Source organism: Dermacentor variabilis, chromosome 9, assembly GCF_050947875.1.
Source record: "Dermacentor variabilis isolate Ectoservices chromosome 9, ASM5094787v1, whole genome shotgun sequence".
In the NCBI taxonomy this organism is placed as follows: Eukaryota; Metazoa; Arthropoda; class Arachnida; order Ixodida; family Ixodidae; genus Dermacentor; species Dermacentor variabilis.
This window is the reverse complement of record NC_134576.1, coordinates 61,669,991-61,697,039: the sequence shown is the minus strand read 5'-3', so window position 1 is coordinate 61,697,039 and position 27,049 is coordinate 61,669,991. Positions and strand designations below refer to the sequence as shown.

General features: G+C 46.5%; 2 protein-coding genes across 2 annotated transcripts in view; both read right to left on the bottom strand.

Moving 5' to 3' along the window:
* Positions 1 to 6,907, bottom strand: part of LOC142592731 (uncharacterized) — a 65,913-nt gene extending 59,006 nt beyond the window's left edge. The window contains exon 1 of the mRNA XM_075704332.1: positions 5,193 to 6,907. The gene's annotated coding sequence lies outside the window, so the exon portion shown is untranslated. The remainder of the gene's footprint in view (positions 1 to 5,192) is intronic.
* A 4,439-nt stretch (positions 6,908 to 11,346) lies between these two features.
* LOC142592730 (uncharacterized) lies at positions 11,347 to 26,684 on the bottom strand. The gene is made up of 5 exons (XM_075704330.1): positions 26,437 to 26,684; positions 24,752 to 24,887; positions 21,688 to 21,833; positions 19,890 to 19,998; positions 11,347 to 11,653 (listed from the first exon to the last, which is right to left on the bottom strand). The coding sequence occupies exons 1-5, from the start codon at positions 26,504 to 26,506 to the stop codon at positions 11,437 to 11,439; spliced, it is 678 nt and encodes a 225-aa protein (XP_075560445.1). The 5' UTR covers positions 26,507 to 26,684; the 3' UTR covers positions 11,347 to 11,436.
* Positions 26,685 to 27,049: the final 365 nt, after the last annotated feature.

The following is a 27,049-nucleotide window of genomic DNA, read 5'->3' as shown; positions in this document are numbered from 1 at the left end:
CAGTTATCAGCTGCTTCAATGATTCTTTTCGCCTCAATTATTAATCTAACCCATTTGTCATGGCGTCTGGCAACCACAGCGCAGGCGTGGAAGTCGGGCTTCCATTTGCAATTTCTACAATGAATTGCCAGGTGGCCCTCCCTCCCATTGTTCACTTTGTTATTGTGTTGCCTCAGCCTGTCATTCAGGCACTGCTCTGTTTGGCCCACATACTTTCTACCACAATCTAAAGGAATCTCATAAATAACTCCTGCCTGACATTCTACGTATTTGTTATCGTGTTTTGTAGCACAAGCCGGTGCCTTGCGGGAATAAGGGTTGGTCATTCTACACAGCTTAGAGGGCTTGCACGGGGCAGAAAACACGACATTTACGTTAGCTCGCTTTGCGATCTTTTTCAAATTATGCGACATGCGGTGTATGTAGGGTATGACAGCAACTTTTTCTTTTTCGCGGGGTGACTCCTGGTCCGGTTGGCGGATTCGCGACTTCTTCAGGATTGTTTCTGCTACGGACACTAAACCAGGTTGCGGGTAGCCTGCCTCTTCCAGGCGGTCAATCTGCTTAAGAAAACTCGCCGCAGCTCGATGTGGACAGGACTTCTTAAAAACATTCAGCAGGCCACATGTTAGCAATGCTGCGTTTAACTAGCTTAGAGTGAGAGGAACTAAAAGGTAGCAGAGGTTTAGTAGCCCGAGGTTCATACTGCCAGCAGACGTGATTACTTGCTAAAAACAATCTAAGATCTAAAAACCTGATGGTAGAACCTACCGAAAGTTCGTAGGTCACTTCAATGGGATAAAGTCTGCCTGAAGGTTGTCAATGTTTCACTAACGACCAAGTCGGCGTCGCTGCAATTTTTATCTACCAAAATTAGGAAGTCGTCAACAAATCTAAAAACTTTGACTACGCTACTACCCTCGAGACTGCTAGAAATGGTTCTGCCAGCACGAGCTAAAAATAAGTCACTCAGGATCGAAGCTAAACACGACCCTATGCAGACGCCGGTCTTTTGCAGGTACAAACGACTGTCCCATTCAATATAGGTGGAAGCCAGGTAATGTTCTAGCATAGCCGAGAATTTGTCTTCCGGAATACCAGATTCGTTCTGAAAAGCTAGGGAGCCGAAACTATCAATGCCTTCTTGGACGCACTGAAGCAATTCTGCTTTTGGCATGCTATAACATAGATCTTTCAGATCTACAGAAAAGGCCTCTAATTCTGTTTTTGTCTGTCTTGACAGGTATTTGACTACTTGTGCAGAGTCCTTTACCAGGTAAGGGTCGTCTACTGTTAGAAGCTTCAGCCTTTCTAACAGAAACGCAGCTAAACATTTCTGCCATTTATTGCGCTCCGACACAATTACGCTTAGAGGGCAGTTATCTTTATGGGTCTTGGCGCGAAAGAAGATGAAAAGAAGAAGAAGGCTTTGCTATTTTTAATGTCCCTAGCTAATTTTGACAGGTTCATTTTTTCGCCCAGCTTCTTCGCTTCACTTTTCAACTTATTGAGCGATACGTTGTGGTGACAATGAAAAACAGAATTTAAGGCTTCCAACGCCTTCCCCTTGTAAGTCTCTCGTGGAAAGATGGCAAAGCCGCCTTCTTTGTCCGATGAGATTATGCAGTAGGCGTTCGTCTTCAAATAAGACACCAGACGATTAATTGCGCGATGACCGAGGTCACACTGGTCCCGTAAAAGAACGGCCACGCCACTTGAAACGCACCGATCCATTTCACTCACGGGAGCCAAACTGGACACTTTTCGCACCAGGGAAAGCTTTTCCGGAGCGGTGGTCCGGCGCTTCACGGCAAACTTCGGCCTTAAAGCCAGACACTTTTTGACGTCCTCCGGTAGCATGATGTTTCGCTCAGTGAAAATTCAGCTCCCAGGGCCTTGTATTTTCTTCTTAGGACAAGGCTGGCCACGTAGGTGGGACAGGGTACTCTGCCAGAGGAATTCGGTCGTCCGGGTGGCGAGACGATTAAAATCCCAGAAGGCCCGCTTCGCTCTATCTTCTCTCATCAAGCTGTGCAGTTGGGCTTCTAGGTGAACTCGATAGAGGCGAGCCTGTCTTGACCATTCGGACTTGAGAATTTTACAAGTGCGCTTTCCATGACCGACTGAGGGGTTGAAGCCTCCAAAAAGAAGCCTCACATCTTCAGGTAGGAACTTACACCGAATGCAGTAGGAGAGCGCGCGTGCTTTGCAAGTCGCGACGGCGATCAAAGAAACTGTGGCACTTGGGTCAGAAGAAACACATAGTGAAGAGCCCGATGCACTAGAAACGTACGACGTTAGGATGGATAGTTGGGCGGGTTGGTTAAGCATGATCTGAAGTGAAGGCACTAAAATGACGGAGGACAAAGAAGAAATACACATACACACGTGGCGTTTTTTCCTGATTAAACATTGTTGGGAGTGGCGCCCTGTGTGTATGTGTGTTTCTTCTTTGTCCTCCGTCATTTTAGCGCCTTCGCTTCAGATCATGCCTAGTTAAGTTTACGAATGTGCCTGGTTTTGGAGGGCGTTTCTTCAACATGTTCTGTGAGAAGCAGATGACTAACCCCGGTATCCAGAAATGCATCTTAATACAAAGCTCATGCTTGACTTGATATAAACGACGCCTGGTGCGAACGCCCGCCAAGACGCTCAATGCGTTTCTGTTGGTGCGTTCACGACTTGCGTCATTTAGATCAAGTCGAGCATGGGCTTCAAGGTACGATGCATTTCTGAATATGATTCGGGGCAACGCACTGTGCCATTGACACTGAGAGGAAACGGGGAAAACAAAGTTAACCCCCCATCTCCTAAACTTTCGCGTACCTCTGTTGTGCATGTATCGTGGAAGAAAAAATTAAAATTGCGACGATTCCGTTCTCATGGTGACTGTCGAAGGAAATGAGATAGCCCGACGGGTGGCCGACGCGTCCCGAAGTCGACGCGCGGCCTTCGGGACGAAAAGTGTGGCGCGCCGGGGCCCGTGAGCGCTGGGTACATTTCCGACGTTTGCCGCACAATCAGTGGTCCATACTCAGTGACCAAAGTTGGCGAGAGGTTCATTGAAGATGGAGAAATGCCTAGTGCATTCATGGTGCAGCTCGCTGAAGCGTTGGCGTGAAATGCGTTCAGTGAAAATCGGCACATATCCAGGGCTTTTGTGACGCAGCCTGTCAATGCGTTGAATTGCTGTCCTTGAGGAAACCTTGTAAGGTGGGTTTGACTCCACTAATTTGATGACCGTCGGAAGACCGACAAGCTTTTGGTTGTGCCGTACCTACACAAGACTTCGCACAATCTCAAGAAGGTGGCCAACAGGTATGGGGCGTGCGTTGTTAATTCAGCACCAGACAAGCTGGCACAGTTATGCCCACGCATCGGCAACTCTAAAAAAATTGGAGGACGCTTAAGCTTCGCCTTCAAGAGTGGAACGCGACAGCGTTCCCGTCGACCCGCCAAGGGGTGTAAGACAATGGGCTACGGCGCAGCGACTACGCGCCCCGCATCGGACGCGGTGAGCGTCGAGCAACGCAGCGTTCGGCGCGACAACGAAATGTGCGCCTGAGCAAGCGACGCACGCCTGAGCCTTAGAAACAGCTCGTTTCTAAGGCAACACCGCGTTCACTAGAGGCGCTTTTGTACCGCTTTGAAGCATCGAACTCGTGGCTCAGTGGTAACGTCTCCGTCTCACACTCCGGAGACCCTGGTTCGATTCCCACCCAGCCCATCTTGGAAGTTGCTTTTTATTTATGAAGTGCCTGCCGTGATTTATCGCTCACGGCCAACGCCGCGGACGCCGACACCGACACCGACGCCGACGACACCGGCTTTTCTGCGACACGAGCTCCTTAACGCTATCGCGTTAAAAAACAGCGCTAACACAAGGAAGATGAAAAAGTACCAACCACACGAGCGCTACGTGGTGTGGTCCATGTTTCCCGCCGTCCTTGCGTTGCGCTGTTTCTTCTAAAATGCTCAACCAACTAGCCGGCAAGTCCATCATGCGCATATATATTGAACACACGCATGAGTGTAGATGGTCGTCGAAGCTTTTAGAACGAGCACTGCCAGAGGATACGAGCAGTGCACTCGTAACAAGTGCACACATTAGTAATTTAAACGTAGGTGCCGATGCATGTGACGCGGCTATCGGCATAAGCAGTCTCAAAATGCTGGAATGCATGCGCTTCAAAACGCTAACGATCCGCTGCTAATGCAGGACAACAGCTTACAGCGGACTGAACCAGAGTCTAAACTAATGCACTTGAAAAGAACGCATACATGGCAGCGTGAGGAATGTCGAAATGCCTGGTACTGGCGACGCAGTTGGCCATATGCGAATGGAACTGGCAGAAAACATAAGCAAAAATGCTTACCAGTATACGCGCGAATTAAATTCACATACGTGGATGGTTGGCGCGATACACTGTATCCGCGTATTTTCGGAGAACATATAATGCATGGGCTGGAGAAGCACTTGATCGTGAGCTGAACGGCACATTTGTTATTTTCCTGCGGTGACGACAAGCCGTGAATCATCCTCACTTTGTCGTCTACGTTGTCTTCTTTCGTTAGTCGTAGCAAGGAATGTAAATGATGCAAACGCAAACGTATTCCAGTACCCAACAGCGCAGCACACTGCAGAGAAACTCCACCCACCGCAGCCGATTCCTCAAATACATTTGGTATATATATATAACCTCTAAAAGAACACGACTGGGCGTGGTAGCGCTGTGGTGTGTGGGGTGTGGTGTGTGGTGTGTGTGGTAGCGCACAGCCGTGTGGAACGGCTGTGCTCCAAAATGCTCTCTGCTGGAAACAGCGTATCGGCCCCAGGCCGAGGATTGTCGACCCCGTTTTTCAACGAACATACAAGCTACAAAGTTGTCCTACCGCGTCTACCAACAGGTAACGATGTTTTGAATTCTATTTTCCTTCATGCGGATTTGAATGGCAGACCATACCGTGCTCCCGACTTCCGAGACGCTCTGCTTGAGGTAGTGAACACTTCCGATATTGTAGGTGTCGGACAGTATCAAATGAGCCATGTATGGATGGTTACTTGCGCTAGTAGTGCGGCAAAACAGACTCTCGTCGCCTGTGGTGAGCTCCGTGTCAAAGGGCTGAAGTACATGGTGATAGATCCGGAGACTAAAAACATCAAGCTTAAGTTACTATGGCTTCCACCTCACCTTGAACCACGACGCGTTGAAGAGGCGTTCCAGGCCTATGGTTAGGTGAAGTCGGTGGAGAGAGAAGTATGGAGATGCACTGGCATGGAACAGTGGTTGACAACAAACCGGGAGGTTTCTCTGGTGCTCAAGGACACTATCACCGTAACCTCAATACCGCACATTATGTCCATTTATGGACACCAGTGCCTCGTACTTATATCCGGTAGGCCTCCGCTGTGCCTTCGTTGCAAGCGCGTGGGACACGTTAGACGACAATGCAGAACACCGAGATGCTTACAGTGCCACCGATTTGGTCACTCAGCGGACGCCTGCGTGTCCACTTACGCTAATAAGCTTCGTTCTGGTCAATATAGCGCAGACGAGCCACAACTGGACCATCTCATGGATTCTACAGAGGTAGTAGATGCCACCGGAGAGACTACTGGTGGCATTAGGGACGAAGACCAGGAGTCCTTGAAGCCAATGCCAACCACACACAACAGCTCAAGTCATACTAGCGAAACTACCGGCGAGGATGACTCAGTTTGCCCACCTGGCCTAGCAAGCCTTAAAGAAAAGCCCCCTGATGACAAGGAAGAAGAGGAAGAGGCGATGGACATAAGTCAGGCAAGGAAACGTCCGGCACCTTGCAACGACGAAGCAACAGAAAGTGCACTACAGGCGCCCGAGAAAGTGTCTCCTAGTGCTCAGCAAACTCCCTCTCCTGGTGATAATGTGCCGCGCCGGTTTTATCAGCGTAGTCAGGAGAGTGCCACGAAGAAGTCCAAAGGGAGCAAGACCACGGATTTACCTGTGGCCAAGGGCGACGAAACACAAAAGCTTTAGGTGAGCAAAATGGCTACCGCCTTCACCCTCCCCTTATGTGTAGCGACACTCAACGTACGGGGGCTGAGGAATATAAGGCGTCAGCAGCACTTACTACACGTGCTTAGGCAGCATGAAGTTGATGTTGGTGCAGTGCAAGAGACAAAGATATCGTCTGCTGGTGATGTCAACCTTGCGCTGCAAACTTTTCAACCTGATTACGAGGTGTGTATTAGCCAAGCATGTGGTGCTTTCGCTGGATGCTTTTTGTTAGTCAGAAAGCAGTTACATCATTCTTCATTGTCGCTGCTTGTTGATGGGGAAGGCCGCCTTATATGCTGTGACCTCTCTTTTCATTCCCGTAATTGGCGATTTATTTGCGTTTATGCTCCCTCAAAAGTGAGTGACAGGAAGGCTTTCTTCCACTCACTTCCTCCGCTCCTAGATACTGATAGAGATCTGGTACTGTTCGGAGACTTCAACTGTGTTTGTCATTCCAGAGACCACTCATACCTAACTAATCGTTATGATGCAAGTGCTACTTTCCTGCATCAGTTAACGGAAGATCACAATCTAATAGACGTGGGCGCCTACACACCATCTTGGGTGCGGTTCACGCACTTTCAAGGCGTCTCCCATGCTCGACTTGATCGTGTGTATGTTTTGACGAATCTCTGGTCTAACATTCACAACTACGCCGTGAAGCCTGTATTCTTCACAGACCACTGTTTAGTAGCTGTTTCATGGGGTCCCCGAAAATTTCGCAGGTTTGCTCCAAACTAGGAACTGTGGAAACGTAATACACAACTTTTGCGAGAGGAAAGTTTTGTAAACAAAGTGAAAAAATTATGGCTAGAAATGACACAATGTCAACAGCTTCCTTTGTTTGCTCAATGGGAAATGTTCAAAAATAGAGTAAAAAAGAGGCGATTGCCATTTCATGTGAGCTGTCTCAAAAAAAAAAGCTGAACAGCATTACCTTCATGATCTACTTCACAAGCTGCACGCTTTCGAAAGCCAGGAACCAGGGTTGTATAGCGATGAAATAAACACAGTTCGCGCTCAAATACAGAAATATGAGACGGAAGTGTACAAAGGAGCAATGGTGCGTTCACGCACGACTCGCTTCACAGAGGAACAGCCCACAAAAAGGGCTCTCGGTGATGAGAAGCGATACGCGCTTTCCAAGCAAATATTAGAAATTGAGTCTGGTGGGTCTATATACACAGACACGTCCCAAATAATAAGCCTATTTGAAGCTCACTCTAAAGATGCTTTCGCTGCAGTTAAGCCTCAAAATGGACACGAAGAAAACGCTGATCAGTTTATTTCGTTTATGCACACTTAGAAGAAGATGATCGACTCAGCGTTGATGGGCCAATAACTCAAGAAGAAATTAATTTTGTCGTCAAAACGCTGCAGAAGAACAAGACGCCTGGTCCTCATGGCCTTAGCGCTGAATTTTATATAAAATTTCAGAAATTCCTGTGTCCTTTTCTGGAGCAGCTTTTCGAGGAAGCCTATCAATATGGTGAGCTTCCTCCATCTTTCTATCAGGGCCACACAACCTTAATACCAAAAAGCACTGATGATGAAACACCAAAAAGAGTAAACGGATATAGGCCGATATCGTTATGTAATGTGGATTACAAAATATTTGCAAAAATACTGACAAATAGATTGCAGACAGTCATTACTACATTAGTAGGTGATCATCAAACATGCGGAATTCGAGGCCGCTCTATACAGATAAATGTTCATATCGCACGTTCAGTCCTTGAGTGCATAGAGGGTAGTACGGATCAAGTAGCTCTTCTCCAGATTGACCTCGCCAAAGTCTTTGATAAGGTTCAACACGAATTTTTCTTCCAACTACTGCGACATCTTCAGTTAGGGGATGTATTATGCAATGGTATAACACTTTGTTATAAACATTGCACCACAATGTTAATTGGGAACCGTACCCTCTCAGATATAATACAAGTACAGTCATCCGTTGATCAAGGTTGCCCGCTCTCGCCTTTACTCTACGCCATATACTTAGAACCGCTTTGCTTAAGCGTGCTTTGCGACTCTAGCATTAAAGGGTACATGTATGCCGATGAGGAAATTAAAGTGCTAGCTTATGCAGATGACATTGCCTTCTTTTGCGTCGATAAGCCAAGCATTACCAAGGCAATAAACGCTACCCTGCGTTTCTGTCAGACTGCAGGAGCTACTGTAAATTTTGACAAAAGTAGAAGCTTTCGGCTAGGCATGTGGGCGCTCACTCCCTCTGTATTCGCGAATATTCATTGGAATCACGTCTCCGTTGCGATATCTTGGAGCACCTCTCGATAACTTCCCTAATAGTGGACCTCATTGGACGTCCACGATAACCACTATCCGTCGAAAGGCGACAGCCTGGCAAGGACGTGATCTCTCCATTTTTGCGAGAGCTAAGGCATGCAATACATTTCTCGTTTCTAAGCTTCTTTATGTTCTGCAGGTCTTGCACTGCTCACGTGTCCATGTCCAGGCATTTCATAGAATATTTGCATGTTTTATTTGGCATTCATCATGGGAAGCCATGAGAAGGCACAACCTTTTTCTACCGCTTGAAAAGGGAGGCCTGGCTCTTGTGCATTTGTTTGTGCGACAATTGGTCATGCGCTTATTTTACCTTAAAAATGTTCGTCATCCATTCCTTCTCGCAGTTAATCGAGCACGTCTTGCGTCACACCTCCCTTTTCTTTTTGTGACGACAAACTTTGCTCAAGAACTACCGTTATGGGGCTTCTTAAAGGAACTTGTCGACACTATTTCATTCTTAAAAGCCAGATTGAACCTTGAATATTTGTTTACCGTTAATCGCACGTCGCTAAATGCAGCACTTATAGATAACCTTTTCCCTGAACCTCTGTACCGAAAGCCGTATCTGTCTCTATTTGGTCAAGATGTTCTTTGCCGTGTCCGTAGAATGTGCATTGCGCCAGCAGTGAAAACGTTTTTCTTTAAGCTGCACACCTCCACACTGCCTGTTAAAACGTGGCTTCAGGAAAAAGGACTGTATGTACCCTGGAATACAAATTGTAGGCTTTGCAATCAACCCGAGACAATAGAGCATTGCTTTATACTTTGTCGTGACGCATTTCTTTTTTGGGACCATTTTACAAAGAACTATCAAAAAAGACTTTCCTCTCACATGTTATCGTATCCGGTTCCTTCCTTTCAAAAAGACAGCGAGTAATACACCATATGATTTGTTTATGTTATTAGGACTTTATTCATTATGGAGAAGTGGAATGATCGACAGACATGCCGAGCCACCTCGCTCGACAAGGTCTACCTTCCGAGAAGAGACTGCTCAAGTCCGTAGTGTGGTGGCTACATATGATCCCGTCCCTGAATGGACTTCGCGTCTGGACGCTTGTGTTTGTTTGCCAGAATTTTGAACTGTCATCGGGCTGTATACTATCTGTAAATTTGTTTCTCTTGTATGTTCATACGCAATGTAATGTAATCATATGAATTGGTTTGACAGTACCGATAATTCCATGCAATAAAGAAAAAAAAAAGAAGCGCTGTGGTGTAGTGGTTAGGATATGTGCGTTGAATTGTATGGATGCGAGTGTCGCGGGTTCGAATCCACGTGATGTGTAGAGTGCTGTGATTCCTCATATATATGTGATTCCCTCGACAATAGTGTTTCAATAGATTGTGTGGCTCGTGATTGTGAAATTTGCCAAGATAATTGCGGATTAAGAGCTAATTCGCTTTTTTTTCTCCGCAGTGGTGTTCGGGACGCATACGCATAGGCCGCCTTCAGAGCAGTCATGCCTCATGACTTTAATATCCTGCATAACTTTGTTCACGCCTATCTGAAGGCCGCTTGGAATTATGCCGCTGTCTCTGGGGAGGCGCCAAGAGAACGGTATATCAGCGGGCGTAATTTGATCTGATTTCCTGCCTGCATGGGTGGATTCTATCCAGGACTTGCTTAAGAGAGGTATTGGGAAGAGTACTAACACTCTGTTCTGAAGGAGTACAAGCACTCTGTTTTGGGGGAGTAGATGTACTCGGTCTGTGGGAGTATTATTACCCCTGCGGGGAGAGTATTGGCACTCTGCAGAAGAGTACTAGCACTTCCTGCGGGAAGAGTATTAGCACTCTGCGGAAGGGTACTAGCACTCCCTTGGGGTGGAGTAACAAAACTCTGTCAGGAGGAGTTGACCTACTCTCTCTCAAAGAGGGTCGATCTACTCTCGAAAAGAGAGTGACATATGGGGCAAGCAGCTACTCCCTCAAAGAGAGTGCCGGGAACTCTCTTCGTTTTTAGAATGTATTTACAACGTAAATAAATACATTACCTATGAAAGCTTTGTCTTCAAGCACCAGTGTTAAGTTAGCTTCGGCGGGCCTTTGAGTGTGCAGTCGAACGTACTTGTTTTGTAAATTGAAGCGCGGGCCTTTAACAGATTTCTCTTCCACGTCACGCTCAGGTGTGGCTAGTTCAATGCTTCTAAAAAATGCATTATTCGAAGTCGTGCATCAAGCTAAAGGAAAATAAAAATAAATATAACATAAAGAGAATGAAACTGCCTGAGGATAACCCTTACAGCACATGCGCCTGAAAAAAGAAAAAGAAAGACAGATTATAAACAGAATCCCATAGGGGTTTCTTGTTAGCCCGTCCAATAAACAAATCGCAAACCCTATGCATTAGCAAAAGAAAGCATAGGGCGTATCAACACTATGAAGAAGATATTTTACTACGAATTTATGGCCATGGGTTGTCTTATGTTTGGGATACTTGCACGAACACGTTTCAAATTTTTGTCGTAGAAGACTATTGAGGCGGACTGCGCATGTACATGATTATTCTGTATAGGAGGTTCACACCGATTTCCTGGCCTTTGGAAATTAGTTCATCCAAAGTTGCACAACAGGCTTCATGTATCCCAACGTCGCTTCTTCCGATAGCCTTACATGAAGAAAACTTAGATCCCTCTGACTTTTTATTACAACGCGCAATTTGTCACCGATATCTTTTCCATAAATTTGGCGCAGTATTGCAAGTATAAAACATAACCGGTATAGTACGCTTAGTTATATATTTCCTAGGCTTGACGACCCTTTCAAATGAAGCTATGTACAGAGCGAGACATTACAACCCACACAGGAAAGATGCACGAACACGTTTCGAATAAACGTTTCGTGCTGTTGCTAGTTTCAGTATGGATTACCAACGTGCCCAACATGCCGTCCTTTTGAGCCTTCTTTTTGAGTGGAATAAGAACCTAGAATACGGTTTTTAGCCAACAGGACTGCGACTTGAGTTGACGAATCTCGCAAGTACGGGCACGAACACGTTTGTCATGTACAAAGTTTAATGGCTGATAATAACAACCAGAGCACGCGGTCGATGACTGTGGGATGGCGTCGCTCACGAGAGCTGTTAATAGAAGTTGCGAACTATCCAGCTCAGCAGGGATACTGCAACGACTGCCGTAGCGGCCTTCGTTGTGTGAGCACCGTTTGGTTTATCTGGTGACGAGGTGAGATCCACAACGGCGGCAGCAATCTTCTGCAGATGCGCTATGGCGGCTGCGTTCTTCTTGGCATCGCAGGGTTTGATCGCCTTCTCGATGCAGGCCTTCAAATTTTGTGCCCCCCTGCAGGAACAGACATTAAAAACATAAGACACAATTTCTTATTAGATGCCAAAATAATCTTACGCATTCAGTATAGCTTAAAACTCAATAAATATTGAATATCACCTGCCTCAGGTAGGTAATCTGGGTAACATTATTTATTCGATAGATCGTAAGGGGTATTTGTCTTAGTATCAAAATTAAAGAATCTGGGTATGTGGTCCCATGGCTGAAAGAAAACGGGCAAATATGGGAAGCATGGCTAATTAGCAGTAACCCATGGTCATGAAATTAATGTTTTCAGATATCTTACCTGGCTGAAATTTTGCCCTGAACCTGACACAGTTCGGTCACATAATGTGCAAGGAAAACCTCCAAGAAATGTAAACGAAGAAAAGCCGATGTTTTGGCACCAAAGTCTTGAGTGTGGCCTAACGATGTTGGCTCAAACGGTACATCAGCGTATACACGTTCATATTAAGTCTCACTATATGTATATTGTTAAAGGGAGTATTTACTCTACAGTAAACAGCTGGCACTTGGCCAGTCAAGACTGCACAGGGCACACAGGTTTCAGCAGATCTTCTAGTCCGACAGGAGGCACTCTGACCCAGCCCCATTACAACGTCTTTGTCTTCGAAAATGTTCGTGACATTATCCCCGGCCGGTGAAGCAGCGTACCGGTGCTGGTTGTGGTCAAAATGGGTTATCTCATTTGTAACGTTCGAGACGGGAAACATGAACGATGTCACTTCGTGGTGTGGCTTTGATGAAGTGGATGCAATGGGAGTTATCTCATAGGTGACAGGAGTAACCTGGTGCTGCACGGGGTAGAATGACTAAAACGACGTTTATTCCACATAATAATGTGCCGATAGCGCTGCCGTAGAAAGGGTATTATGGAAAGGTATTATTGCAAAAAGGGAAGGGTGAGGCTGCCTCTGTTTTGTTAACGAAGGTCCTGGACGCAGCTAAGTGAGGCCCGCATGACTCTAGTGGCTGTCGCGGAGCCGATCGCCGACAGATGGTGCCGCAGGGTCCTGGTACCCGGTAGAGCCCGACGTACCGCGACATTAATTTTTCACAGAGGCTGACGCAACGAGATGGGCGCCTGAGAAGGACGAGAGAGCCCGGGGAAAAAGCAATATCCTCGTGTCGACGATCGTAGACGCACTTTTGTGCGGTCTGCGATGGCGAGAGCCGAGGGCGGGCTACTGTGCGCGTGGCGAGCGCATACGTGATGGAATCTTGCGCATAGGAAGTCGTGGATGTCGACGTCGGATCAGAAGGGAGCAAGATGTCCAAGGGTAATATGGGACCGCGACCAAAAAGAAGATAGAAGGGTAAGTAGCCGGCAGTGTCAAGACGCGATGAGTTGTATGCAAATGTGACGGTAGGGACGACAACGTCCCAATCGTGGTAATCATCAGAAACGTACATGGAAAGTATGTCGGTCAGTGTACAGTTGACATATTCGGTGAGTCTATTGGTTTTAGGGTGACATGACGTGGTAAAGTTGTGGTTAATAGCACATATGATCGAAGTAAATCGTCAACCACACGAGACAGGAAGTAGCGACCGCGTTCACTGAGTAGGTGACGTAGAGCACCACGTTGGAGGATGACATCGTACAGTAGGGAGTCGGCTACGTCCGTTGCCGAGCTGGTTGGCAACACACGAGTAAGTGCATATCGCGTGGTATAATCTGTAGCCACTGTAAACCATTTGTTGGCTTTCGTAGAAATTGGAAAGATGCCGAGCAAGTCTCGGCCCACTCAATAAAACGGGTGTGTTGGAAGGTCAGTTGGCGGAAGGAGACCAACAGGTTGAGTTGCAAGTTTCTTGAGCCAGTGACACAGGGCACATTATGTTACGTTGCGACGAATCGAGCGAAAAAGGCTCTTTCAGAAGAAAACTGTGTGCCCTGTGCTGTCTTGATTTGCGAAGCGCTAGACGTTTGCTGTTGAGTAAATACTCCCCGTAACGTGTTTCTGGTGGAGGTTGCGGGCTCTATTCGTCCCGGCCCTGGATCTTCGGAACGGACGCCGCCTTTCTCCAGCCTCCATGGCCGAAGACAGTACGCCGTCGTTGCAGCCCGCGCCCCCAGCTCCGGTAAAGGTGGTCCTTTCGTATCCCTTCAACCGCGGCACGTTTTGCGATACGGACAACAATGACGTCGACGATTCGCTCCTACTGTATGAGCGCGTCAGCAAGCACCGCATAGGGGATGAGACGATTATGCTCGCAGACATCGTTTTCTACCTACAAGGCAGACAGGTTTTAGCAGGTTTCTTTAGTCCAACAGCAGACTCTCACCCAGCCCCACTACAACGTCTTTGTCTTAGCCAGTGTCCGTCACAATGTGTGTGTATATATATCATCATCATCAGCCTAGTTACGCCCACTGCAGGGCAAAGGCCTCTCCCATACTTCTCCAACTACCCCGGTCATGTACTAATTGTGGCCATGTTGTCCCTGCAAACGTCTTAATGTCATCCGCCCACCTAACTTTCTGCCGCCCCCTGCTACGCATCCCTTCCCTTGGAATCCTGTCCGTAACCCTTAGTGACCATCGGTTATCTTCCCTCCTCATTACATGTCCGGCCCATGCCCATTTCTTTTTCTTGATTTCAACTAAGATGTCGTTTACCCGCGTTTCTTGCCTCACCCAATCTGCTCTTTTCTTATCCCTTAACGTCACACCCATCATTCTTCTTTCCATAGCTCGTTGCGTCGTCCTCAATTTCAGCAGAACCCTTTTCGTAAGCCTCCAGGTTTCTGCCCCATATGTGAGTACTGGTAACACACAGCTGTTATACACTTTCCTTTTGAGAGATAGTGGCAACCTGCTGTTCATGATTTGAGAATGCCTGCCAAACGCACCCCAGCCCATTCTTATTCTTCTGGTTATTTCAGTCTCATGATCCGGATCCTGGTCACTACCTGCCCTAAGTAGATGTATTCCCTTACCCCTTCCAGTGCTTCGCTACCTATCGTAAACTGCTGTTCTCTTCCGAGCCTGTTAAACATTACTTTATTTTTCTGCAGATTAATTTTTAGACCCACCCTTCTGCTTGCCTGCCCAGGTCAGTAAGCATGCATTGAAATTGGTCCCCTGAGTTACTAAGCAAGGCAATATCAGCGAATCGCAAGTTATTCTCCATCAACTTTTATCCCCAATTCTTCCCACTCCAGACCTCTGAATACCTCCTGTAAACATGCTGTGAATAGCATTGGAGATATCGTATCTCCCTGTCTGACGCCTTTCTTTATAGGGATTTTGTTGCTTTCTTTGTGGAGGACTACGGTGGCTGTGGAGCCGCTATAGATATCTTCCAGTATCTTTACATATGGCTCATCTACACCCTGATTCCGTAATGCCTCCATGACTGCTGAGGTTTCGACTGAATCAAACGCTTTCTCGTAATCAATGAAAGCTATATATAAGGGTTGGTTATATTCTGCACATTTCTCTATCACTTGATTGATAGTGTGAATATGGTGTATTGTTGAGTAGCCTTTACGGAATCCTGCCTGGTCCTTTGGTTGGCAGAAGTCTAAGGTGTTCCTGATTCTATTTGCGATTACCTTAGTAAATACTTTGTAGGCAACGGACAGTAAGCTGATCGGTCTGTAATTTTTCAAGTCTTTGGCCTCCCCTTTCTTATGGATTAGGATTATGTTAGCGTTCTTCCAAGATTCCGGTACGCTCGAGGTTATGAGGCATTGCGTATACAGGGTGGCCAGTTTCTCTAGAACAATCTGACCACCATCCTTCAACAAATCTGCTGTTACCTGATCCTCCCCAGCTGCCTTCCCCCTTTGCATAGCTCCTAAGGCTTTCTTTACTTCTTCTGGCGTTACCTGTGGGATTTCGAATTCCTCTAGGCTATTCTCTCTTCCACTATCGTCGTGGGTGCCACTGGTACTGTATAAATCTCTAAGAACTCCTCAGCAACTTGAACTATCTCATCCATATTAGTAACGATATTGCCGGCTTTGTCTCTTAACGCACACATCTGATTCTTGCCTATTTCTAGTTTCTTCTTCACTGTTTTTAGGCTTCCTCCGTTCCTGAGAGCCTGTTCAATTCTATCCATATTATAGTTCCTGATGTCCGCTGTCTTACGCTTGTTGATTAACTTAGAAAGTTCTGCCCGTTCTGTTCTAGCTGTAGGGTTAGAGGCTTTCATACATTGGCGTTTCTTGATCGGATCTTTCGTCTCCTGCGATAGCTGACTGGTTTCCTGTCTAACGGAGTTACCACCGACTTCTATTGCGCACTCCTTAATGGTACCCATGAGATAGTCGTTCATTGCTTCAACACTAAGGTCCTCTTCCTGAGTTAAAGCCGAATACCTGTTCTGTAGCTTGATCCGGAATTCCTCTAGTTTCCCTCTTACCGCTAACTCATTGATTGGCTTCTTGTGTACCAGTTTCTTCCGTTCCCTCCTCAAGTCTAGGCTAATTCGAGTTCTTACCATCCTATGGTCACTGCAGCGTACCTTGCCGAGCACGTCTACATCTTGTATGATGCCAGGGTTCGCGTAGAGTATGAAGTCGATTTCATTTGTAGTCTCACCATTCGGGCTCCTCCATGTCCACTTTCGACTAACCCGCTTGCGGAAAAAGGTGTTCATTATCCGCATAATATTCTATTCTGCAAACTCTACTAATAATTCTCCTCTGCTATTCCTAGAGCCTATGCCATATTCCCCCACTGACTTGTCTCCAGCCTGCTTCTTGCCTACCCTGGCATTGAAGTCGCCCATCAGTATAGTGTATTTTGTTTTGACTTTACCCATCGCCGATTCCACGTCTTCATAAAAGCTTTCGACTTCCTGGTCATCATGACTGCATGTAGGGGCATAGACTTGTACCACCTTCAATTTGTACCTCTTATTAAGTTTCACAACAAGACCTGCCACCCTCTCGTTAATGCTATAGAATTCCTGTATGTTACCAGCTATTTCCTTATTAATCAGGAATCCGACTCCTAGTTCTCGTCTTTCCGCTAAGCCCCGGTAACACAGTACATGCCCGCTTTTTAGCACTGTATATGCTTCTTTTGTCCTCCTAACCTCCCCGAGCCCTATTATATCCCATTTACTACCCTCTAATTCCTCCAATAACACTGCTAGACTCGCCTCACTAGATAGCGTTCTAACGTTAAACGTTGCCAGGTTCAGATTCCAATGGCGGCCTGTCCGGAGCCAGGTATTCTTAGCACCCTCTGCAGCGTTACAGATCTGACCACCGCCGTGGTCAGTTGCTTCGCGGCTGCTGGGGACTGAGGGCCGGGGTTTGATTGTTGTATTCATATAGGAGGTTGTGGCCAAGTACTGCACCAGGGTGGCCAATCCTGCTCTGGTGAGAGAGTGGGTTACCGGTTCTGGTCACCGGGATCAGGCCGCACTCCAGGCCTGTTTGTGCAATTTGCTCAACACACGGTTTTTTTTTGTATTTTCCGGTGGAGAATTGCGCGGCACCGGGATTTGAATCACGGTCCTCTTGCACTGGAGACGGATACTCTACCGTCCCCGCAGGAGTCAAATTAAAAATTGAATTATGGTGTTTTGCGTGACAAAAACCACTTTCTGATTATGCACGCCGTAGTGGAGGACTCCGAAAATTTCGACCACCTGGTGTTCTTTAACGTGCACCTAATTCTAAGTACATGGTTGTTTTCGCATTTCGCCCCCATCGAAATGCGGCCGCCGTGGCCGGGGTCCGATCCCGCGACCTCGTGCTCAGCAGTCTAACACCATGACCACTGAGCAACCACGGCGGGTCCCGCAGGAGTTGTACGCCTCATTTAACCTACAGTGGTGCCCTATTTGATCAGTCAAGGTGGACCAATCTGAGCTCGGTTATACCGCATGGATGGCACTCGGCTAGTGAACCTGGTATTTATGACCTGCACATGTGTGGCCACACATAATTGAGGATATATAATTTTTTTTAGCAGGGTTTCCGTACAGTGATAAAAGGAAGGAAAATACATTAAAAAAAGGGAAAAAAAGGAACATAACATGTGATTTGAACTCGTGATCCTTCAATGTTGCCCGGAAAGGTAGCTCAGTCGGTTGGTTCGTCAAGCCAACGGTTACTTTCAAGCGCCAAAGCTCCTGCTCCAAGCCTCATACTTATGTGGAAAGGCACTGGTGTTGTCCGCGGCAGTCGATTTTTGAGTGGTTCTGAGTGGTTGGAAGGCATAATTTCTTGGAAAAATGGCCGCCAGAGGAGCAGCGTGAACTCGAGCGGCTTTATAGACTAGGAAAACTGCCTTAAAATATTTAGACTTGAGGGGAAGCTTCGTTAACAAACTATAACACGGCAATCAGCACTCGTATACGACGAGAGAAATTATTGAGACGTGGAAAATTCCCTTGAAATAAATCTGGTTTGCGAGACAAATGCTTCTATGTATTGAATCTCTTAAAAGATGAGGGGGGGAAATATGCGCTCACCGAGAGGGCATCGTCAGCACGAGACCACCGCCAGGCACCTTACTGAGATGTAGAGAGCTTCGCGGCCGGAACAAAGTCTCCCCTCTCCGCCGGCCCAGGGTGGAAAACGCGCTTTCCGATCGCTCAAGGTTGCGTGGACAGTGTATAGCTCTAGCGTCTAGGAAAGAGCTTAAACAGGTGCGGGGGTGGCACGCATAGCGTGGGAAGCTAGCCGCCGGAATAGCTATCTCAAGTACTGCTGCTGGCGAGGGCGAAATACCTTCGTGTAATTATAATAACCCTAATAGGACTTCTTTCAATGAAAAAACAGAGAAGAAAAAGAAAAGGGAAACGGCTCAGAAGGCTATACTACGAGAGCTATGACTGATACTTTTCTATATATATATATTCATCTCATCTATGGGATCGCATGCGCGCGCTGTTGGTTTTAAAGCGCAACCGTGGTAGGGAAACGGAAGGCGATATAAGCATGCGTGTCCATGATACGCACACGACAAACTGCCTTACAATATTTAGAATTGATATATATATATACACACACAAAAGCCAATATAGGCTGCTCGACACTATCTCGCGCGTTTTTATAGCGAAGTACATCAGAACCGACTCGTCGTTCCACAACAACCATTTCCTGAGTGATCGCCAGATATATGCCGAATAACTTCCTGTCATTCAATAAGAATGTCTCTCTTTCATGCAGCCTACTAATTCGCGCTGTTTCGGTTTAGACAAAACAATTTATCATTCGAGGCGCACTTGCCAAGTTTGCCTCCTATTAAAACTGCCTGCGATGCCTATAGTGCAGCTCTTATCTCACTCAACATACACAGTTCTATATACGTGCATCCGGTGCAATGCTTTCCGTTGTATCAGCAATTTCAATGTCATGGCCGATCATGTAAGCAAAAGTAGCTGTTTACTATTTACAATATCCAGAATTGATCAAACGTGAAGTTGTCACCGGCATTCTGAGTGGTTGGAAGGCATAATTTCTTGGAAAAATGGCCGCCAGAGGAGCAGCGTGAACTCGAGCGGCTTTATAGACTAGGAAAACTGTCTTAAAATATTTAGACTTGAGGGGAAGCTTCGTTAACAAACTATAACACGGCAATCAACACTCGTATACGACGAGAGAAATTATTGAGACGTGGGAAATTCCCTTGAAATAAATCTGGTTTGCGAGACAAATGCTTGTATGTATTGAATCTCTTAAAAGATGAGGGGGGAAATATGCGCTCACCGAGAGGGCATCTTCAACACGAGACCACCGCGAGGCACCTTACTGAGATGTAGAGAGCTTCGCGGCCGGAACGAAATCTCCCCTCTCCGCCGGCCCAGGGTGGAAAACGCGCTTTCCGATCGCTCAAGGTTGCAAGAAATGGGCATGGGCCGGACATGTAATGAGGAGGGAAGATAACCGATGGTCACTAAGGGTTACGGACTGGATTCCAAGGGAAGGGATGCGTAGCAGGGGGCGGCAGAAAGTTAGGTGGGCGGATGACATTAAGACGTTTGCAGGGACAACATGGCCACAATTAGTACATGACCGGGGTAGTTGGAGAAGTATGGGAGAGGCCTTTGCCCTGCAGTGGGCGTAATTAGGCTGATGATGATGATGATGACATGAGATCCCCTGGTTATCCTCACTCCTCTCGCTCATGTGGGAAGATCGCCAATGCCTTCCATATTTCAGCTTTGTCGAGGCTGACGCTGACATAACGTGTCACTTTCGATGGAATATTAGTATGTCATTGGCTTCTCGCGAATACTTTACTTTGGACGCTTACCTTTCTGTTGCTTCCGCCTGAGCCACGAAGGTTCCACCTTCAAAATCTGGTTTGGCATTACAGGAGCTCATGGCACTCAGGTCCATACATTCACGAAGTTGTTGAACAGCTGAGAGACAAAAGCGCAAAAGGAAACCGTTATTTATGAGAGAAAAATAACCAGATTGGTCAAATATTAGCTTGCTGACTTACACGCTAAGATTCTTGCGGAAAATGCAGTGGTGTGTGATTTTTTTTTGCAAATCGAGCTTCCGCTTGAAGTGCGAAGCGTTGACAAGAACAGGCGTACTATGCACTGTCTTGGGGAAGCACTGAGCCGCAGTGTCTGTAATCACCTCTTCTTTTAGTTAATGACGAGCTAACTCGAGGCATGATAAGCGCTGCAACCACTTAGTATGTATGTATGTATGTATGTATGTATGTATGTATGTATGTATGTATGTATGTATGTATGTATGTATGTATGTATGTATGTATGTATGTATGTATGTATGTATGTATGTATGTATGTATGTATGTATGTATGTATGTATGTATGTATGTATGTACGTATGTATGTATGTACGTATGTACGTATGTATGTATGTATGTATCTATGTATAGTGAGTGTACGTGGTATATTTTCTATCTGAAGATTTTTCTTCCGAGTCATTGGCGAGCATGAAATTATTTTTTTCTTTTACTAAGCTAATCATTTTCTTTCCTGACATTCCCGACCACTACTCATTTTGACTGGCTAGCTAGGACAGCCTGCAATTGCAACGTTCGGTGTAAAAACGAATCCTATAGATATTCGCGCTCCCCTTGTCGTTTTTGTCGTTCACGCTAAAACTGACAAAACAATATGTGTTGTCACATTAGACAACACAGATTGTTGGTCGTAGAATCGCGTGGTTGTTGTAAAATGAGGGCGACGTAGTTTCAGCGTTGTTCGGCAAATTCCTCGTTAACCCCAACAGAGTGATCGGGTTTTCTAGATGTGTAGCGTTGCCCTAACCAATGTGACCTATCTCCTCTTTCCAGTGCTGGCGAATGCAAGCAGCTTACGATGTGAGAAAAGGAGGGTTGCGCAATGTGGTTGTGCAATGCCTGCAGCCCTGTATGTCGCCCTTTATTTTATTTCCAAATGCAGCCAGGGTACCACTATCTTGGCTGGGCAAAACTGGATGTGCTGTCAAGACCACGTGCCGAAAATTTTCATGTATTTTATTCAGTCTGTGGAGATGCTTATAAGTGCATCGTAATGTGACTGTGTCGCCGTCAGATTACGAAGGGTTTTAAAACATAACTATACAAGGGTAATTCTCGAATGTTTCATTCTTCTGACAAGGCGCACACAGAAGCAAAGGTCACTAATGAGTCGGCTGACGTAGGCTAAGGCCGACCCGTGAGTCTGAGTCCGAGTGAGCCCGGCTGAGTAGAATTCGTTCAAGCTTAATTAGGAGTGAGCGCAGCTTTCTAGAATTTTCGTGAGTCTAAGTCCGAGTTAGGCCCTAAACAGAAAATACCATTTTTTATTAGTCTACATGTGGGCCATTTAAATAAGCTGTGCAAATACAGTGCTTTCTTTTGTTAGTTTCTCACACAGCCTTTAAAACCCACTCGTGCTTATTGCTATCTGGTCAGTGGCGTAACTGAACTAGTACTAGTATATTGTCATTCATTCTTATCTGGTAAACTCTGGTGATAACTTTCGATTCCCCAGCACATCGTTAAAGCTTGTATATCCTTTTCTTTCTGAGTTTTGATATCACCACTCCATGTTTGGAGGAAAAACAAGTGTATGGTGGAAACTTACACTGGCAGCTTTCTGCAGACGTGATTTCTCCACGAAGTACAGCGTAGCCGGTCTCCATGCGAGCGAACTTCTTTCTTTCGGCGTCTGTGCAGCTGGCGTAAAAACCTGCCTGGCAAGGGTTGATCTCGGGTAAACCAAGTGGATTGCTGTCGGTGGAGAAATAACAAGACGTTTGCGCTAAGCTTCTTAAAATTGTCATTTTCTAGCCTCGTTTTGGACCCTAAACATTATATATTCCAATATGTTTTTATTGCAGTCTTCTGACGTCAAATTTGCGTAACCACCGACGCAAGCACAGCGTGCTGACTTGCAGAGTCTTCTAAACAGACCAATGCAATGCTCTCCTCTTTTATAGGAGGACACTTTTGTTTCCTATAAAAACTAATTTCTTGCACAGAGCAGCTTGCTTATCTAATTGGCTGATAAGAGGTGAGGAGAGCGCTTAAATGTAGATGGATTTGTTCGGGCCCAGCCAGTGCACTAAAATCGATAACTGGATGTAGAGGGCGGTGCCGGCGTCTGCGACTGGTCCGTTTTCCCTTACTTAGATTGCGGTGGCTGGTCGAAAATAGCGGCGGCATGGAACGGAAGGTTAATAACGCCACTAAAAAGGATCCCCAGCAAAGAAAAGTTAGGTGAGCGACGTCATAAACGTGCCAAAAGTGCTCGAAAAGGATACGCGGCCACGCAAAAGTTTTAGTGTACGGAAATAAACCTATGCTCTCCGGCAGGTGCGAGTAGAGCAGTCCCCTTTAATTACTTTTGGAATGGGGCAGCCTGCGGCTACTTACAGAAAAATTCAGTTTTGTTCATCATATTATATTATCTTTAACGCGTACAAGTGCTAATGTCGCAACGAACAAAGTTGATCGGAATAAGCATACTGTCTTAGAACTTGGCTGCATTAATCCACTTCAGAGACATGTTCCCAAAGGGGCAGTCAAAAGGTTTGTCTTCGTCTCCCTCTGCGGTGATTTTGACAAGGGGGCTTTCCCCAGGCGGTGAGCGACATGTCCCGAAGTCAGCTGTGGCCATCTACACTGGGGCTTCGACTTCGTTTCCTAATTTAGCAAAACCAAACTACGATCGAATTAACTGATTTCTGCTTACTGAACGGAGTTTATTGTCAGGAAGCCTTCGAAGGCGGTTTTGCTCATCAGAATAGAAGAAATTAAGTGGTACTACTCAACGCATATGTATGCCTAACGCCAGTTGGCGTTGCTGTAAGTAGACGTGAGGTTTACCTTCAAAGAGGGGAGAAAAACTGTACTTTGATTGATTGTGCAGCACAGCTGTTTTAATCTTTATACCTGCTCACCGGTTGAGAGCACGCACGCTTTGTCTCTTTTCCGAGCTAACGTGAAACTTCTGAACACCTCTCCAAGCAAAATTGACAGGTGCCTTTCTAACGTGCAAGTCATGGCACTCTCGCCAGTCACAGACTGTTCCGCATCATTGTCGTAGAGCCACAAAAATACCCTGAAACACGGCTACCATTACGCACTTTACAGATCTCTCCACGTTGTGTGAAACTTCGCATTTTTTTGACACTTTAGGATGACGAACATGTCACAGCACAAAGAAACTGACATGAAAACACCAAGACATCCGCCACGGTGGCTTAGTGGCTATGCGGTTGCGCTGCTAATGACGAGGTCACGGGATGAAAACCCGGCCGGGGCGGTCGCATTTCGGGGGGGGGGGGGGGGGTGAAATGCAAAAACGATCATTGTTAGGGAGTTAAAGATCCCCTTGTGGTCAAAATTAATCTGGAGTCCCCCGCTAAGGCGTTCCTCATAATCAAATGGTGGTTTTCTCACGCAAATTCCGAGCATTCAAATATAATGTGCCAATAGCAACGCCGACTACGAACACCGTGGCCCTTGCATCAGCGAAATGAGATCCACCAGCAATTGAACAGCAGCAATGATTGTGCACTGGAGTTCAGTCCGTGACGGTATGAGCGAATTATTAGAACAAAGGCCATTGCAGCAATGCCTTGTTTTTTTTTCACTCTCGATTTAAGCGAATGCTTTGAAACTTAATCGCTCCTTGGTCAACAGTCTATGACGACATTGCATGCGGAAATTATCAAAGCCTGTGAATGTGACAAACAAGCAAACATTTGTTGAGTGCTTAAATATATTTAAAGGCTTCGTGCTCTTACTGCTACATATTTGTACAGCAATTAAAAAACGTTTCAAAACTATGTCTGAGGCATCCGTCTGAACTTGGAGGGGCTGCAACAAAAGGGCACTGTAAAGGTTTTCAAGTTTATAGCGCCTGTTTAGGTTTTTCTAAATGTAACATTTGTAACACGCAGCTTCGCACTAAAGCTATATTAATTAATCTGTTTCGTTCTTGCATAAGGAAACTACGGCTAACGATGGTTTTTCGGGATGACAACAAACTAAGCTTTCTTTTACCTAGAAGATAATTTATCTAACGGCCGTGTGTGCGGGCATTATGCCCCTATTCTGAGAAGAGCCTCTTACCTTATAGCTCAGGACATTCATACTTAATGATGTTATGTTGAGGAACGGCTACGTCGCGGTCTTGCCTTCACACTGTGCGCAGCAGCTTGGACTCACTGGCGCTCATTTTGCAAATGCCGGGTTGGGCAGACACTTTGCTATGTAACAATGCTGGATGGACTTTAGCATACTTTGAACATCCAAAACTTGACAACGGCAATCAAAAAAGCTTACGCAGTAAAGCGCCACTGTCGTTCCTTGTTTGCACTGTATGGCTCACAGCGTCAAAGGGGAGCGAGAAAGGAAAAACAAATTTTACACTATGTGGCGGTAAGTGAATGGAAGTGAGAGTGGGACTATACTAGTGTTGGTAAGAAGCATAGAAAAATAACTATTGGCGGCTGCCAGAATGCATGCGAAATCCCCTTGCGTCGTTTCTACATCGGCCAACTGCCTCAGTGATGTGTCAGAGACTACCTCAGAGAACATGACTTGCCTCGAGAGGCACAAAAATCAATAAACGGATCAACACTGCAATGAATCAATTTCTGGTTGTTGCTGCTAGGCGAAAGAAACAACACATATCTCACCCGTCGCATAATTTTTCCAGATAACTATCTTTTTGGTCAGCACTTCTTATAAGTGGAGCCATCCCATAGTCGTCGGCAGCTCTCCAATAGCAGGCTGATATGCCCTGCTTGTCGCAAAGTTGTTGACCACCGTCACCTTCAAAGCAAGCACAAGTAAAGGTTAAGGTGCAGGATGCAGATAAGAGCCCAGGACATTGAAAAATACACTAATTTGTGTTTTTATTTTAACATAGAAAAAAATATCCGATGGCACCTAAGCACTTATGAATTGTGAATGCCAAAGCAATATTTTCCGACTGGTCGCCACTGAGATATGCATCGAGTTATGAGGGCCTCGCGGGGAAGCGAGCGCGTTGAGACAATTGGCGCGTTTTGGTGATGATGATGATAATCATGTTGTTGTTGATGATGTTGTTGTTGTTGTTGTTGTTGTTGATGATGATGATGATGATGATGATCTAAAGAAATGAAAGAGGCTTTGATTTGGCCTTACCGAGGCGCAGTTTAGAGCGCGGGAGAGATCTTACGCCGTAAAAGGAACGCACGTATAGACAGGATCATTGAGGGTGCCGCCATTTTGCGATTGCAGCGCCGTCTATCATGCGGCGCCATGCTGGTATGTGTGACCTCGCTGGAGCATGCACGGTTGACGGGCTTTTCACGATAAGTGGCAAGTTTTCTCTCTTTCCGGAGGTTTGAACAAGCTGTTTGGATTGGAGAACTTCTTAGCGTGTCGTCACTAAGCCCTTGGCGTTGATATAGCTGCAAGATCAAACGGCGACGGGCCTGGAGGCGCTCCCGCAGCTTTCCCCACGACCGAAATAGGAGGCGAGTCAAGCCTGAATAGTATCGATACGTAACGTGTACATGTAACGTGTTGTTATTGCATGTCTAGACTTGAATTCGACTAAGGGATCACTAAGGTGACAACAATCAGACGTGTCTCCGTATCATGCAGTGCGCCGCATCAGCGTACATCCCAATCCATGTAACTGCGAAGCTCCGTGGTAGCGCGTTTTGCTAGCTTTTGTGGTGCTACCATGTACGTGGTACGATTTTCTAAACATCGTTTATGTGGCAACAGGGGATCAAGCTTTACAACATAAGGAGCAGTAAAATAACTCGATCGAAAGGGCTGTTAACATGGGCAAAATGAGCAGATGATAGTGGCTGCGAATTTGCCACGCGAAACATGACGCCCGGGACGCGTTGAAAGAGTATGCGCATGAAATGCGCATGAAAGAGTATCGGCGTGTTTACACGCCTTTGAGGCGTGTAAAGTGGCATAGAGCCGCTTCTATGCACCGATTTCATTACAATAGCCGGCTTTGAGCCGGGCTAGCACGCATTGCCGTCGAAACGCGCTACGGCACGCATGTGTCCTTTTCATTTGCCCAGGTTCCTAGCTCTTGCAGTGGACGATGAGAAGGTACGCGTGTATGAAAAGCATCACTGTAGCTATTTTAACCACTGTATTGTGAGGGTAGTGTGAAGCTTCGCGGAACGCGGTTGCGAAAGAGCGTTCTCCTAGCGGATTCGATATGCCGACACATGTTTCGGGCGACAAGCTGAATTCTTCCCGCGTGCACCCAACGTAGCTTTAGGCACTCCGAGTTACGTTAAGCAAATAAATAAATCGTGGCAAATAAAGAATGGCAGTATTTTCGGGGAAAGGCGTGTCTTACCTTGGGCGACAACGAGCGGCGCGAAAAGCACGAGGGCCCCTGTGAGCATCGACGATAGTTTCGTCGTCATTCTCTGAAGCGAACCGCAGCGTCAAAATGTCCAGAGAGATGTGGTCGAGCGGTGTGACCTTAAGTACTACGCCACACGGTATTGCTAAACGAGTAACACCGTTCCTCCGTTACTTGGAGAAGCATTGTACGAGACACGCCTGCCGTTATCAACTTGTGTATTGCGTGACCTTTTCGCAAAACGTTCCGTCACACACGAATTCCTCCTCTCTATCAGGGGACGTGGAGGAGTCGCAGATTAGACCGTTGGTCGCCGCTTGCGCCCTGATGTGGGCAACGCTATACGCCATGGAAACTTACCTTTATCGGTAGGCGCGGCGCGCGCGAGTGCTCGGCAGGCGTGCTCCCCTCATCCTCTTCCGCCCCTCCATATGCGCTCTGGGCCACGCAATCTCAAGCTCCGTGATAAGGGGGCATACGTGGATGCGCGTCGCGAATGGCAGCTTTGAGAGCTCTATGACCACGGCGGCATACATATCAGACCGGTGTTTCGATTTGTACCCCCACCCTAAATATCGAAGGTCTCTCCAAGGGCCACGTACAG

Coding starts and splice junctions, on each gene's coding strand:
- LOC142592730 (XM_075704330.1), bottom strand. CDS start 26,506: ATGACGACGAAACTATCGTCGATGCTCACAGGGGCCCTCGTGCTTTTC. Junction 21,834..24,751: donor CTGGAAAAATTATGCGACGG/GTGAGATATGTG, acceptor CTCCACCGACAG/CAATCCACTTGGTTTACCCG. Junction 19,999..21,687: donor GTCTGCAGAAAGCTGCCAGT/GTAAGTTTCCAC, acceptor TTTGTCTCTCAG/CTGTTCAACAACTTCGTGAA.